Consider the following 16,870-nt stretch of genomic DNA (forward strand, 5'->3'; position numbering starts at 1 on the left):
GGTTTGTTTGTTATAAAAGACTGAATGATTTAAAGAACTGTTATCTGATGAAGTCCAATTGCTGATGAAGTCCAATTGTTTTTGAATGGACGAAAGTGCTAATCATTAAAGTTTCTGGTGAACCTCTACGCTCAGCTTTTGAGTTTTGTCTTTTCCAGTTTGTGTCTTGTGTTTCACATACAGTTTCAGGTTGCTGTTGTTGAATAGATGATGAAATAATTGTGCACATGCTTGATGAAGGGTGACATTACTGGACATCACCCAGACTGTTGGGTAGGTAAGCACTCTAAAGTGTGGATCATGACACAATTGATGCAGTCCATGGTGGCAGCTACACAATCTATGATTAAGATGCATGATCAACTGTGGATTAACCCCCCTGACAAAGGAAGTCAAAGTGCAGCTCCTTAATGCAACACTTGACAAAGATTTGCTGTGTGGGACCCAACAGTTGTATTCTAAAGGACGGAGAAAAATCTGAAGACTATGCAGTCATTGAAATAACTTTTCACTCTTCTATGCCAAGGTATGACATGAGTCACCCATCAATGTCTGATCCCTTCTATTGTAGGCAAGATAAGGTTAAACAGTTGAGGGATAAATGTCCATTTTGAACAACAAAAAAAAAATGGCAGGAAGACAAAAGTGGGTCCTGTGTCCCAAACGGTAGTCATGACTATATGGAGTTCCTCCCACCCACCTAAACACCTCCAAAACAGCAGAAGGAGAAACCCATTTTCTAAGAAAACGGGAAAGCATCACAGTACAGAGAGTAAACAAGTTATCTGTTGGCCATCTCAAAACTCTATCTCTGTACTTAGATCACTTTACACAATCTGTAAGAGACCATGTGTAGCCTACAAGGCATCTGCTGAGCCCACACTGATGAATTAGTTGCAGATCCACAAAACAGCATCAGAAATACCAGATCTAAGGACCTAAGTGTCATCTCAACACAAACAGGACATGTTAGAGGGACAGATTTGTGCCTCAAAGATTGCTACCATTCCCTTCTCTGGAGCAGGCTTCTCATCCATGTGATGCAAAGCTCATCTTTAACCATGTTTAAATGCCACTTGGACCAGTGTATGGGAAATCACAAATTTACCCCTAGTTTGGCACTTATGTCCCTAATGGATTTTAGTAGCCCGTGAATGCTTAGTGTGTACAAGCAAATGTCAGCAATATTTTGGTAAATGTGGGGTAGGCTTGGGTAGGTTTAAAATGGCTGCTGTACCAGTAGCCCTAGTAACCACCTATGAACTTATAAGAGACAAGTGGATGCTACACATACTTTCATTATTATGTTACAAACTTAATTTCCTAAGAAAACCAATGATGTTACATATATCCCCATACACAGAGATAAAGTGCATCTGGTCATCTCAGTGCTATAAAAACTCCTGCTGCTAGGGATTATAAAACCAGTGCCAAGGCAAATGGAAAATGGGTTTGAGGCTCCTGATTATGTCCAGAGAGAAGAGTACTTGGAGGCTGTCCTTGGAACTTTCAAGACTGAACACCTACCTTGGAGTCCAGACATTGCAAGCCCTCTTGCTATTCCTTTTCCTCCAAGCTCTGATGGTTACTGTAGACGTGAAGGATGCCTGCTTCTACATCCTAGTTCCCAAGAACCATAATTGTTTTCTCAGATTTGAGGTGGTGGAGGACTTGTACTGTCAGTTTACCTCCTTACGCTTTGGATTGCCTTCTATACCTGGTAGATTTACAAAGTCATTGCTTATTGCAGAACAAAGCAGATTCATCTTTTCCCCTACGTGGGTGACTGTTTGATCCAGAAGACAGTATCCTAAGAGGAGTTGGAGAAAGCTGAGCAATTTAAAACCTGGGATTTTCATTTACCATCCCAAAGTCAAGTGTTGCCTCTTCCAGGAGAGTGATATCCCTGGGAGCCTTATTGCACTCCCAACAATCAGGGGGCCTTCCTTCCTTAAGACAAATTGAAATCCCCTGTGCAGCACTTCAGGCCATGAAATGGAAGATGTTAATCATTCTCATTTCTGCAGAAGCGTATACCTAGTTGAGTTGTATTCTGCCTCGGCTATAACTGTCAGCCGGTCTTCAAAGAAGCAGCCATGACTATATAGAATTTCTCCCACCCACCTATGCACCTGCAAGACAACAGGAAGGGTGACCACCCATGCTCCCAGGATGCTGTATCTCGAGATCCATAGGGAGGAAGCAGCAGCCTGGGCACCAATTTCTTCAGTACTTTCTCTGCACCCCGGAGAGAGCACCTCTGGGTTTCATAGGATCAACGGCGACTTCAATCTTCCATTTCTCACACATAATTGCCATTTGGGCAATTCCTACAGACAGAAATAATATTGTTTCTATTTTTTGACAAGTAATTGGGACCAGGTTACTTGAAGAATATCAGAAATTTACTGTGCTAACATTTTTGTGGAAACACCATATCAGAGAAGTAATTTTTAGTTGCCTGGATTGATTAATTATGTCTGGTGCACTTTTTGTGAGAAAAATGAGTTGCTTTTGTGCTTTTATATGTGACTTGAAGGAATTAAATGCTTTAAGGGATTGCAGGTATATTTTGTTCTTGTGTACAGTTTAAGGCAACCTACCTGCATTTTCATGTAATTTAGTGACAGAGAAAAGGGACTTCAGAATTGCGGTGAATTGAAAGGTATTGCTTGTGCATTTACATTTGTGATGTGCGACTATATAGGCATTGCACGTGCATGTACTGCTACTGAAACTAGAGTGGCAACTTACCCTCCAACCGATCCATTCCAGCAATATGTCCCTGCAAACAGGCTTCTCCCTTAGCAGGAACATTAGCAGGAACATAAAAAAAAAAAAAAAAAAAGAGAGAGAGAACCCTTGCCTATACTATGGGCTCAGTCTATACCTCATCCATTGGTGGATGACTGCAGTCACAGCTTGCTCCTCAGACCACTTATTGGTTTCCCTGGAACCCTCTTGTGTAGTCCATTCCACCAAGAATCTCCTAGAGGCACTCCCACAGCAAATGATGGTGGTAAGAACCATTATCATTTGCTGTGGGAGTGTCTCTAGGAGATTCTTCCAGGGTTGCCAGGTTATAGATGTATTTTATCTAAAGACAGAGTATCTCTTAATAAAGATGAATTACGTACCTTAGCTAAGGGTTTATTGCAGGTTTCAAATCCTGTGGAACAGCAGGGAAATTTACACATTCTGTAACTATTCCTGCTGTTGTACCTGCATTAAAAGACATCCCATAATCTCAATAGTCTTCAGTCCCAAAAGTTCCTTAGTCTAACACTTGTTTTCTCACCTTTGGTATGACCCATCAGCTGTTTCTTTTTCTTCTCCAGCTGCTATCAAAGTTCTGGCCTGTGCTGATTCTTTACCTCTGGACATGGATGGTAAATTGGCAATATAATTTTGTCTTCTTCAACTCTAACCTTCAGAATCTTGAGTTACTAGGCTTGTGCGTTGATGTACATGATAACTTGTATAGATGGTTTGAGGAACTTTTCTGCCTTGTTACCCTCAGAAAGTAGGCCTTTTCTGAATCTTACTGATTCTTTCTCAAGTATCTAAACATTCTGCTTCCAAGATGTTACTTACTGAGGAACAGTTTAATTTCAGCTTTCCCAGTGTGAAAACAAACTCAGAAAAGAGAGACAGTGAATTTGTCTTATTTTTGGGTAAATTACAGTTACTGGCTAAAAGTAAACTGCCTGAATGCCAATAAAGAAGAAATTTAAAGAACCTGAAAGAAAATCAGTCAGAAAAGGTGAGGAGAAAACACTGTCTGGGTAGAATCCTGCAGCTGTTCAGCAAAAAGCAGTTTTGGTGCAAGACATGACTTCTTGTAATCTAGAGGGGAAAAAAAGTCAAATGTGCTCAGAGCTAATTAAAATAAATGAAACACTGAAGGAATATATCAACTCAAATAGGTTGGAAAAATGGAAGACGCTTTAAAAAGATATTCAGATGAGCTGATAAAATTGCAAAAATCAGACATTGAAATGAACAAAAAAAGCTGTCTTGAGTATGAGACTACTCAAGAAGAGATGTTTCAAAAATGGTAGAATTAGAGGACAGAGGATGAAGGAAAAAACTGAGATCTTTTGCTGTGCTGGAGAATCTGGAAGGAACAGACTGAACAGAATGAATATGCAACTGGACTGGCATTCCACAGTAAGAGTAGTTAAGTGAAAGGGGATATTGTGTGTATGCTCCACACCTAGCCACAAGAAACATCCAGAAGACCTCTAATAGTAAACATGCAAGTCTGCCACAGAAAGAGTTGATTCTGACAAAACTGTGGCAGAAGGACTAAGTACTAAAAGTTGGAGACAACAGAGTGTTTGTGGAAAATGATTGCTCACTGTACACTAAGCTGAAGAGGAGTAAATTTATTCCAGCAGTTAGGGAATATCAAAAAGCAGGTGTGAGGTTCAAGTTGCTGTATCTAGCTATCTTCAGAATATTTTTCCTGGAGCATCAAAATCATTTTTTGATACAAAACACACTAAGGGGGAAATACAAAAGTCTGTTCAACAGAAAGTGAGCTATCAAACAGAAGGGGTTTCTGCTGCTGCTTCTTCTGATAATAAAACTCCTAGAGAGACTATGCCTGTCAAACCTTTAACAGGGTTTCAAAGGTAAATGCTTCAGAGACCGACAAAAAGCACAGGAGTTGTCTAGAAGAACCAGAAGCACACTGGAAATGAGCTAGAGACTGGCGATGGGAGTTTTGAGATCAACAGGAAGAAAATCAGCAACTCTGAAATTAATGAATAAATATGGTATTACAAAGCATCAGTCACATTTGCGAAATATGTTTTGACAATAAAATCTGAAAATATTAGACTTGGCATTGTTAAACTTCATGTCATTAATGTTATGAAGAGCACTAAGGAAAGGGAAGAGGAAGGAAAGCGGTAACTGGAAGTAAACAATTTGCATTCTTAACACTAGTTTTCTTTTTATATAAAACATGACATATATACTGCATGTTATGTAGTAAAGCTTTTTCAGTTATTTTTGTGTATAATGGGCATACTAAAGTAAACAAACAGTTGCCATTTTTCTCTTCTTTTTTTCTGTCTTCTTCTTCAGCTGTAAGGAAAGGTAGGCAACGCAATGTAAAAAAGAGAAGAATCTTGGACAAAAGAGTAAATGTAAGTAAAACGTCTATGCTTTTCTTACTTTTGCACAGGGGAATGGCTGAGTTTAGGCCTTAAGCTTCATCTAACAACAAATTTTAACTGGAAGCAAGTAAATAAAAGAAAGTTAAATGTTCACAGTGCCACATGAGAAGCATGCAGCCGAAGGCAACTGTGTTGTTCTCATGCTTCTATGGAGGCAAGCTGATATGGGCAATAAAAACAGAATACTTTTTTCAGTGGCTAAAAGATAATGTTCTCTGAAAGCATCTGAAATGCGTCTTAACATGGCTAACCTTTATTATAGGATAATTAAAGCCTGTGAGTGTAGCTGTCAATCTAAGACTATTGATCCTATCTGAGGGTTAAACTTCATTATTTGAAGATGTGCATAATTTTGTGTGTTTGTATTAAGTTAATAAGTTATGGGGTGCTCTGGGGGTGTTTTCTTTGTTTTGTTTTATGGTTTTCATTAAAAGAAAAAGTCTTCTAAGTTGTGACATAGGTCCAAATGTATATGACAAGAAACAGCTGTATAAAAGATCAACCTGCCAAATGTTAGTATATGCATGTAACACAAAAGCTGAAACTAGACATTTAAAACAAAAAGCTGTTATACACAACAGATGGAAATAACCTCTTATAATGGCAACACTTTTCATATTATCTTTGAATGTGAATAGTCCCACAGGTAAATAAAAAAAGAATGAGTAGTGACCTGTATTAAGAAATGCTAAGTCGAAATAGCTATGCTGCAAGAGACACATTAGAAAGAAGAACATGTGAAATTGATAAAGAATTTCAGTATGGTTATTCAGTGGACTAGCTGGGACTAAAGAAAAGGAAGTATTTATATTAATTGCTAGAGGAGGTCGAATAGTGAGAGAAGAGGAAAAAAAATAATGGTAGATTTGTTGCAGCAAGGGACTGCTGGCAGGGGTGGAGGATTGTGCTGGCATGTATTTATATTTCACTTAAAACTATTGCAGTGGAGCTTAAAATACTGGGAGGAATAATTAGCTTTCAGCAGGGAGTATTACTTATAGGTGGGGACTGGAATTTGATTTGAATCAGTGAGTGGGGCCTGGAAGGGAAACTATAACAAAAGAGGGTAGATTTTTAAAGAAATTTATGAAAGTATTTCCTATGGAAGATGTGAATTCAGTAGTAGCCATGAGGAGAAAATTTATATATTATTCCCCAAGGTAAAAAAGTGGGCTAGGCTTGACAGAAATTCTAATTCACAGGAACATGAGCACAGGAACATAATTGAAAGTTTTGATACATATCCAATAACTATAGATCATGTGCCAATAATAACTAAAATAAAAATAAAGGGTAATGAAATAAAAGTGAGACACTTGTGCTCCCCACCTATCTGTTAAACATTAAAAAACTATTATACAAGAAAAAAATCACATTTTAATCATGCTATGAGCTTCCTAGTTGAAGCTTTTAGTAAGCTGTTAGTATGTGTTCCATATTATAAGAGGTAGTTTCCTCATTTGGAGATGGACTGTTGAGAGCTATGGGTTAAGAAGTAATAAGAATTATTTAGAGGGATTGACAAAGGTTAAATATTGCAGAATAGGGTGAATCTCACAGAACAAGAAGAAACACAAACTGCACAGTGATAAAGAGGAAATAAGGGAGTATCTGACTATTATGTATGAGTTTAGAAAGATTGCTGTTAGGCAACTGTTTTTTGATAACTCCAAAGCACAACAGCTTTTAGCAAAATAGCTCAAGCAACAGAAACTAAAAAGGGTTGTTGTCAGTCTTAGGCAGCCTATGACAAGGAAGATAACAAAGATTCTATAGCCATATTAGAAGTATTGTGGAAATTTTATGAAAATCTGTGTAAAGCAGAGAAATGTGGAAATTAAGAAAAAGTACAAATGGAAATGTTTATGGAAGAATTAAATATACCAATGTTAGAGGTAGATGAGGTTCAGTTACTAACAGTTGAGAGGAGGAGGTCAGATAAAAATGGTGACATATAACCAATCTGCAGGAAAGTCTCCAGAAATAGTATTTCTATGAACGTTTGGAAGCTAGGAGGGAAGGAGGTAATAAAGATCAGTTAGGTTTTGTTTAATGGTATTTTAAAAGAAGAAGCACCAACATCCTGAAAGAAATTTGTGGTGGCTGTAATACTTAAAGATCAGATCCAGCTTCATGTAGGCCCCACTTCCATTCTAAACCATGACTATAAAGTATTTTTGCGTATAATGGCTAAAAGAATGGCAACTGTGATGCAAACATTGATAGATATGGCTCATTGTGTTCTGTGGAATGGGGGCAAGCATTTGACAACATATTAATAGAACGTCAATGCTGATGATTCAAATGTTAGCAGAATGTAAGAAAATAACATTGTTGTTGGTGGGTCTTGATGCAGAGAAAGTATTCAGCAGAGTAAACTGGGATTTTATAAGTAGGGCAATAGAAGCATTTGCATTCCCTGACACAATAATAAGGTTAATTAAGAGGATATATGAGGGATCGGAGGTGAAAATTAAAGTGGAGGGGTTCCTCTCTGACAAGTTCTGATTGAACAGAGGACCCAGGCAGGGATGTTCTCTTTCCCCTTAGTTATTTGCATTGTATTTAGAACCACTGGCAAAGAAACTAAGGGAATCAGAAATTCAAGGATATATTTGGTATGATAATCAAGAAAACTTGGCTTTATTTGCAGATATTTTTTGTATCTGATAAAACAAGAAAAGAATATTTCAGTGTTGTGGAGCATTCTGAGACAGTTTCAAGTATTTTCAAGATTTATTAATGAAGATAAAAGAAAGGCAATACACAGATTGTTTCAGTAATGCCCATATTTATTGGGACATAATAAAGTGAAGTACTTGGGAGTAAAAGATTCTGTTATGGCAGCTAACAATATATAGAAAGAGATTAAAGAAAAGATATACAAAACCTGAGAACTTGGAAGCATTGTTTTATGGATATGGATAGCAAGTTACATGCGGTGAAAATGTTTTGGTCTCTTTAGTTTTATACACAGGTCAGGCATATTTTCATCAACCAACCAGGAGAGAAGTTATAGATGGCAATTAAAGGGTTGAAGGAATTTGTCTGGGAGGGAAAGAGGGTAAAAGTCAAGTGGGATATGTTGATCCTTCCAATAGACCAAGGTAGTTTGGGATTATCTGATTTAAAGGAGTAATTAGAGCTGCACAATTAAGGCTCCTATACATAGCACAAGTAGAAAGCTGTAATTCAAAGTGGAAAGCAATGATTATGATGAAACAGGGGAGAAGCTCAAGAAATGAGAGACTGAGATTTTGGATGCAAATCCTTAAGGAGAATAACAATAACCATACAGAATATTATATTCATGAAATAGCAGAAGGTATTCTAAGAACTAAGCCAACATAGGAATGGCGAAAGAAAATGCTGCTGATAAGGGTGACTGCAATTAGGGGTGCAGAGAATAGGCAAGAGGGAGCTGGAATTTACTGGAGAAAACTGGCAATGGAGCCAAGGTATTGGGAGGAAATAATTAGAGAGGGAAATGTAATAGAATGGGAAGAGGCTAAGAATACATTTTAACTGCAGCATAGAGAGAGATTGCCTTCCCTATCAAGGATTGATATCAGAATATCAGAGTATAGGCAAAGAGAAAGGAATAAGGGGATACCACATGAATAACCAGCACCGGTAGAGTTTTTAGTAGAATCTAGAACATAAGCTGCTGTTAAAAAGGGATAATTAGTAGAGCATGTAAAATATTACATGATAACTATAGGAATCAGAGGAGGTTAGAAAGGAATTGGGAAGACAGATTGGATAAGCAATTCACAAAGAAACAATGAGAGGATATATGTGTGGCTCCCAAATATGCAATTACGTCTAGAAGATTGACAAGATTGAAACTGTATCTCAGCATCATATGTTGCAGTCTATCTGGAGCTGAATGCATTCGCTTACTCAGGATTGTGACTAATGATTGGTGATCTGTTTCAATTTGGATAGGTCTGCCATAAACATAATCATGGAACTTCGAACATGCAAACCCAGTTGCCAAAAGTTCTTTTTCAGTCTGAGCGTATTGCTGTTCTGTTTGTGTAAGAGTTCTTGATGCATAGGCAACAGGTTGGTCCACTTATAGAATAACTGCACCAAATCCAAATTTTGAAGCATCAGAAAGTGTAACTGGCTTGTGAACATCATAGTAATTGAGCGTTGGCAGACTGGCAATTCTTAGTTTCAGGACATCAAATGCTCGTTGGTGTTGCTCTGACCAAAACCCGGATACATCTGTATGTGTCAGCACTCTGAGTGGTGTTGAAAGTTGGCTCAAGTCTGGAATGCACTTGCTTAGGTAGTTGACCATGCCAAGAAAACGTTGCAGGGCTTGAACATTGTCTGGAGCTGGCATCTCAATAATGGCTGTTTGCTTTGAAGGATCTGGTCGTAGGACTGTAATAGTAAATAAATGATCAACACGAGGAACTTCTTGTAGCCTGAATTTGCATTTCTGTGCATTGAGCTTAAGATGCACTTGATATGCTCTTTATAGAACTTTTCTGACATTTCTGTCATGTTCGGCTTCATCATGACCTCCTACCAGTATGTCGTCTACCATAATAGCACAAGGATACCCAGAAAAGATTTGCTCCATTGCACGCCGAAAAACTTCACTTCCAGAATTTATCCCAAATGGCATTCTCAGAAATCTGTACCTGCCAAACGGAGTACTGAATGTAGTGAGCAGTGAGAATTTGTCTTCAAGCTGAATTTGCCAAAATGAACTCTTTGCATCTAAGGCAGTAAAAATAGTGGCATTTGGCATCAAGGCTGTGACTTCTTTGATTGTGCGCATTGGGTGATGGTCTTTTTAGAGCTTTGTTCAAATCTCATGGTCAATACACATTCTGATGTCATTTGAGCTTTTCTTATGAGCTACCACCATGGAAGATGCCCATTCAGTTGGAGTTTCAACTGGACAAACTACACCTTATCGCACCATTTTGTCTAACTCGGCTTTGACTCTTCCCTGCATGGCTATTGGAACTTTGTGCTGGCCTGATAACTGGACTGACCTCTGGGTCTAACTTCATGGAGTACACAACTTGCCTAGTTTGTTTTGGAAAATATCAACATAGGTATAAAAAAAAAAATGTGCCGGGCAAAATTAAAATAATGCTCTTTAAAGCTAACATGATGGACTTCCTTATTAAATGAAAGCAGTCCCATTTTCAAACTGTCTCTTAGCCCTAGTAATGACTGAACGTGCCTCTTGACCACATAAAATGGTAAGTCATAGCTTCTTCCTGCAGAGTAACATGAAAGCACTACTGAGCCTTTGGTTTGAATTTCTTCACCTCCATAAGCAACAAGTATCACACACCTTGCCAAATCAAGCCTTTCACTTTTACACACTCTAGCAAATGTTTCTGATGACATGACATTCTACTTAGAACCTGTGTCAACTTTGAGCTCTTTGGCTTTGCCATTTATCTGAACAGTACAAAATACTTCATTCTTTGCCCTTAAATCAAATGCATTGACAGTTTCATGAAGCACTGACACACCATCAACATAAAGAGTATGCTTGTCACAGTCAAATTGATCAACTCGTTTCTTAAAATGTTCCCGTTTAATGAAAGGGCGCCTGCACTCTTTTGATTACATTTGTGGCATTGTTGACCAAAAGCTAAACAATTTTTCCTTTTAGATTCATGATTACTGCCACAATTACGACAGTTGGCAATGAAAGTGGGTGGGGGCCTATGCTTTGAGTGTGTTGACTCACTCTTGTGCTTCACTGAGACTGTGAAGTCTGGAGTGTGCTAGAAAGTTCTGGGGTTTACCAATAGGTGCGACAGGAGCTGCCATGTGCTTGGGCCTGTTTCTTTTAATAACGTGCTGCATACTATCAACATAAGTCTTATCACTGTGCTTTCTAGAGCTGATCCCATTTGTAAGCATATTTGTGTGCTTTTCTGAAAGTGCTACTCTATTACAAATACTAAGAAGGCTTGGGGTTTCATTCAGATGCTTTAATATTCACACACACACACGCGCACACACACACACACACACACACACACACACACACACACACACACACACAGACATCAGGATGGATAGCAGTATCTTTAAATACAAACGAACTGACTAACAAACAGAGCTTACATATGTACATGTTCACATCTTAACAGCTAACCACAAAATGGCAGTCAGGCTCACACGTGCTCAGTAATTATACTCTAGTGCAAGTCCTTTGATAGTTTTTTAAAGTTATATGCACATGCATATTGATCTACAATTATGGTTCATTGATCACAGAGGACCGAAAAGTATTTGTTTGTTTGTTTGTTCATTGACATTTGTTGCCCGGGAAAGTCCACTGGGTCCAGAACCCATTTTCAGTGGAGACCTGGGGAGAAAAGCTCCATTTACAAATCCAAAAGAACAAGACAATATTATATATACAGCAACATCCAAAGTTTCATCACAAATACATCAAGAATAACATTTTTTTATACAGTTCTGTGGCCTATATGATTTTCTAAAGATTAGTAATATAGATTGCTAAGATTTGCATAGTTTATTTAGGGTTGATATTGTACATTTTTATTTACACAAATGATGCTGCATGTCGACGTAATGGCCCATTATGGCTAGATAATAAGACTACTAGCAAAATATAAAATGAAGTTCATATTCACAGGGAAAGATTTTATTGACATTGATAGGAGACATGCTATTTTAATGTGTTAGACATAGCTTAAGGTGGTCTGTAGTTTTGTAAACGGGCATATTGGTTTGTTACAGAAATGATTTTTTAAAGTGAATTTAAAGTTTTGTAAATAATTCAATAGCGTGATAGAGGGAGGTAGGGGATTCCATAGCTTACAATCCAGTGTGTGAATACAGGCTTTGTCCTGTCCTTTTATTGGGTTTGGAAACATTTAGGAGTTGTTTGTTAGTGGACCGAAGGTTTCTGGTGGGGGTGTAGAATTGTAGGAATGGAAAGAAGACGGGGGCAGTTATCTTTGTTGTATATTAGTTAATGAGCTAATGTTAGTTGGGTGTATTGAAGACAATGGGGACATTCAATCCATTTCGATTCCTTAATGGCTTGACAATAGTGAGTTTTGTATGGTAGTCCAGTAGCAAATTTTGCTATTTTACTGTAGTATGATTGTAGTTTGTTGCTTAGGGATGTATGCAGGTTAGTAAATATGGGGGAACCTTAGAGAGGGGATGGGAGTAGGAGGGTGTTTGCCAGCTTTATTTTTGTAAGTTTGTTCATGTATTTTTTCTGTCAGAATATGCCTAATTTAAAGAGTGTTTTTTTTATTGTGTTTAGAATGTGTTGCTCAAAGGATAGTTTGTCACCGATAGTGATGCCTATTAATTTTGCTGACTTCACTATTCAATTCTGGTCCGGTTTTGGGAGTAAATTATAAAGTCATGTGGAGGTAGTTTAGTTGAGAACAATAGTAGTTTGAATTTTTGGGGATTTAGAAGTTGTGCCTCATTTAGCCAAATTTCTATGTTTGTAAAGGGAATTTGTGTTATTTGGAGGTTGGAGAAGTTATTGGAGGGGGATATAATAGTAGAATCATCAGCATATTGGATGATTGACCTTTGCTTTCACATATGTGTATTTTTATTTGTTCTGAGAATGAGTTATGGTGTATCAGGAAATGACGTCTGCTATTTTGTGATGCACCAGGAAATAGCATGGGCCATTTCAGTTCTGTTGATTGGCTTATGACATTTTAAAAATAGTATGTATAGTTATATGCATGTCAGTTAATGGTAGGATCTGATGAAGGAAATTGTTTTCTGAAAGCGCTTATCTTGTTACCAATAAATTATTTTATGCTTTTTGTCATGGTGACCCTGCTGCTGTTTGCTTGGATATTTATTCAGAAGTGTAAAAAGAATATTTGCAGTCTAGTTTTGATATTTTAAGAAAAATAAAAAGATATATGTGTACAAGACATGCCCCTACAGCCATCACTCAGTTCTCTGTTCCTTTGTGTTATTTTAAAACTATCCACATTTTTATGTAAATACATAAACAGAGATTTTTTTATTTCTTTTTTAGGTTATAAATGTCTAAAAGACAATGCTGAATAAATAATACATTATTTATATAAACATGGCTGTACTGCATATACCAGTGTTAACAGTATAGATGCATGTATTGTAGTTTTTTTTAGTTATTTGTATTTGAATATGGTGAGTACTGCATCATCTGAAACTACTCAAATTCATAAGGCTGATGTTGCTAACATAGTACTAATAGTGAGGATGAGAACAAATACAGGTTTTGGTAAGGGGGGCAGACTTAGCATTAGTGCTAGCCAGCAGTTTGTGTGTGTAAAGTGTGCAGTCATGTGTATTCATGCACGTGTGTGTGGTTTGTGTTTGTGAATATATGAAGTGAGCAAGTAGTGGTGGTGTATTTGTGCTGTTGTATGTGTGCACACAATTTTATTCACATTTTACATTGTACTAAAAGTGTTGTATATTATTCTTTTTTTTTTTTTTTCCTTTGCAGACACATTACTGGGGATCCATAGAAGAAAATATTCCCAAATGGGAACAGTTCCTATTGGGAAAGGCAAAGTCTCCTAGAGGTATGAAAACAAAAGCTCAGTCAAAAAAGGAACACCACATCAGCCAAATTCTATCAAGTCCGAAAGACAGACCCAAATCAAGTAGCGGAGGGCTGCCACCTTCTGGACTTATTTCCAAGCCTGCAGTTCATCAGCATGGCTAAATTTGTACAGTTGTGTGACATTTAAGGGAAAAGTCAAGGTTCTCTCAAGAAAGTTATGAGTAAAGACAAAATGAATGACGTATTAATGTTGCATCACATTCAGCTATCAACCATGTTGATATGCAGTAATATAGTAACAGCTGTGTGAGCCAGAAAGTATTACCATGTTACTTAACTCTTTTACCCGTTGACTGCTTTTGTAAGGGTAATATGCTGCCCCCCCCATCTTTGCCACTTTGGACCATTTTAACACACTTAACGCATACAGTACTATGTAGTATTTAACATTTTGTAATGAAGTTATCCTCTCTGAAGAAAGTCAATGCAACAGTAAATCATGACAGTTGGGTTTACCTCCCTCATCTGTGTCTTACCCAGCCAGAACTGGTGAAAGTAATGGTGCTCCATGTCAAAGTCAAAGAAAATTTATTGTAATTTAGAAGTACACATGTGTAACCTAAACAAAATGTTGTGCATCAGCTCAATTCCTGAGATTACAAAGGAATGTGAAACAACAGATACAAGTAGAGTAATAAACATAACTAACAAATACAGTACTACTCCTAAGACATGCAAGAAATAACAGAGACATTTACCAACACTCGTATACGAAAATAATATTCTTCCCTGAGTTAAATTAACTACCCTACTTAAAGTAATACAAAACACACTACAGATTGAACAATGCCGAAGTTATTTGTCTAATATTGCACTTGACTGAGTTAAGTAATGCTGACTATGGATATAATAAATATTGCACTTACTTGGAACATATGTAAGTATATATTGCACAAATAAATAAAAATTGACTTGTGTCCATTCCCCTGGGACTAGTGCCCAAGTTCAGAAGTCTAATCACTGTAGGGTAGAAACTGTTACTGAATCTTGTAGTCCTGCAGAGGATGCTACTGTATCTCCTGCCTGATGCCAGATGCTTAAACAGCCCATGCGCAGGATGCGTGTTGTCCTGTATTATTTTGGTGGCCTTTCGGATGCTCCTTGCAGAATAGAGTTGTATTGACGGAAGGTTGGAACCTGTTGCATTCTCTGCAACCCTCGCCACTTTTTGTAACCTTTGAAGCTGCAGGTGAGGATGCTCTCTATTGTACTTCTATAGAAGGTGGAAAGAATATAAGGAGGAAGCTTAACTTTTTTCAGCCTTCTTAAAAAGTGGAGGCATTGGTGCGCTTTCTTAACCAGTTGTGAGAAACTAACAAAGTGATATGCTTAATAAATACAAATGTGGACATTTAAGGGCTTCATTATATATACCTTGTTGACCCCCCTTCTTTTTCTCACCAGTATGAGTATTGCACATCTTCCTGTTTCAACAGAGTGGATTTCAGCTGCTTACTTGCATCACTCTATTTTTATAATAGTTTCAATTATATTTTTTTCTTGCCTAGTATGGATAAATGTATTTGGCACTGACAACAAAATTCATTGATAAATGTGCCTCTGTTAGGTGGGCAGCTCCTAAAGACTTCACATAAATTTTGTCTTTACATAAGCCAGGGGTAAATGTGGGTACATTACCAAGTTAACGAGAGCAAGATAAGGCATTACATTAATTTGTGGTAATACCTTGGGTCCCCAGAAGAAAAAGCAAACAACTACTGCTTGATGGAACAAGGAAAGAGAGGGCAAAGTAAAGCAAATCATTGAAAAGAAGGTTGAACTGATTAAATGCAAGAAGGTGTGGTATGGTGCAGACTCAAGATTTTTTTCAACCATCTAGTAGTACTGATTGCTTTGCTGTTTTCTAGACTCAAGAAAATGTAGTCAGTTTATATGGCATCATTTGAGCCTTTGTTCATATCAATGTCTCTGAAGCATACAGTGATGTAGGCACCTTAATTGATTCCAGCAGCTGCACAAATACTGGATGTTCAAAAAAATTATCATAGAAGTAAAGGAGGTAGATAAACCAGAAGTTTCTATGGCAAAAAAGTCCATGGTCTCTCTTCTTTTTATGGATTACTGCTCACACACAGAGACAACTCATTAGTATCTCATGTACTGTCTTTTGATTATAAAAAAATTGAAAGAAGAATCAAAACAGATTCAGTCTCCACACACATAAAAATGCAGAGTACTCGTTCTGTACAGGGGTAAGCACATATCTTAGCTCAGGCTACAGAAAATTAGATCTCTGTTGTATGTATATATATATATATATATATATATATATATATATATATATATATGTATGTATATGTATATATGTATGTATATGTATATATATATATATATATATATATATAATATATGTATATGTGTGTATGTATATATATATATATATATATATATATATATATATATATATATATATATATATATAGAGGGAGAGAGAGAGATATAACGTGTATATGTATATATATATATATATATATATATATATATCTATAAGAACTGGGGAATTATCCTAGAGGACTTAACACTATCAAACAAACTAGGATTAGCTCCAAAAATATAAAATGATTTGCTTTACTTGGCCCTCTCTTTCCTTGTTCCATCAACCAATAGATGAATGTTCTAACATTAAAAAGGAAACTTTTCAAACCAGTTTCCCGAGTACTTTTTCTATTGATTATGGGCTTATTAGATACCTATTGAATAAGAACTGGGGAATTATCCTAGAGGACTTAACACTATCAAACAAACTAGGATTAGCTCCACAAATTATCTATAGAAAAAATTCTACACTTAAGTCTATGCTTGAAAAAAAGAAGAAAATGGAGGTTATAGGCTTCCAGGGCATGACTAAGTATGGGGCATGCTCACAGTGTAAAAACATTCTTTTACAAAAAGAGATAACAATTAACAACACCGTTTACACTATTAGGGGCAAGTTTAACTGTGAATCTAAGAGTATAATATATGGCGCTTTATGTGACTGCTGTCCTGCCTTTTATATAGGCAAGACAGAAAGGAAATTAAAACAACGCATATATAATTGAATAAT

The 16,870-nt window shown here is 37.0% G+C and overlaps 1 protein-coding gene across 2 annotated transcripts in view; it reads left to right on the forward strand.

The window, feature by feature from the left end:
* CCHR7.PART0H3orf14 (chromosome chr7.part0 C3orf14 homolog) overlaps positions 1 to 14,622 on the forward strand; it is a 138,332-nt gene extending 123,710 nt beyond the window's left edge. For both annotated transcript variants that reach the window (XM_044077515.1, XM_044077516.1), the window contains exon 5: positions 13,684 to 14,622. In XM_044077515.1, the coding sequence (XP_043933450.1) occupies positions 13,684 to 13,905 (222 nt within the window). In that variant the 3' untranslated portion in view covers positions 13,906 to 14,622. The remainder of the gene's footprint in view (positions 1 to 13,683) is intronic.
* The last annotated feature ends 2,248 nt before the right edge of the window (positions 14,623 to 16,870 follow it).

Source organism: Protopterus annectens, chromosome 7.part0 (genome assembly GCF_019279795.1).
Source record: "Protopterus annectens isolate FY-2018-M chromosome 7.part0, PAN1.0, whole genome shotgun sequence".
Classification (NCBI taxonomy): domain Eukaryota; kingdom Metazoa; phylum Chordata; order Ceratodontiformes; family Protopteridae; genus Protopterus; species Protopterus annectens.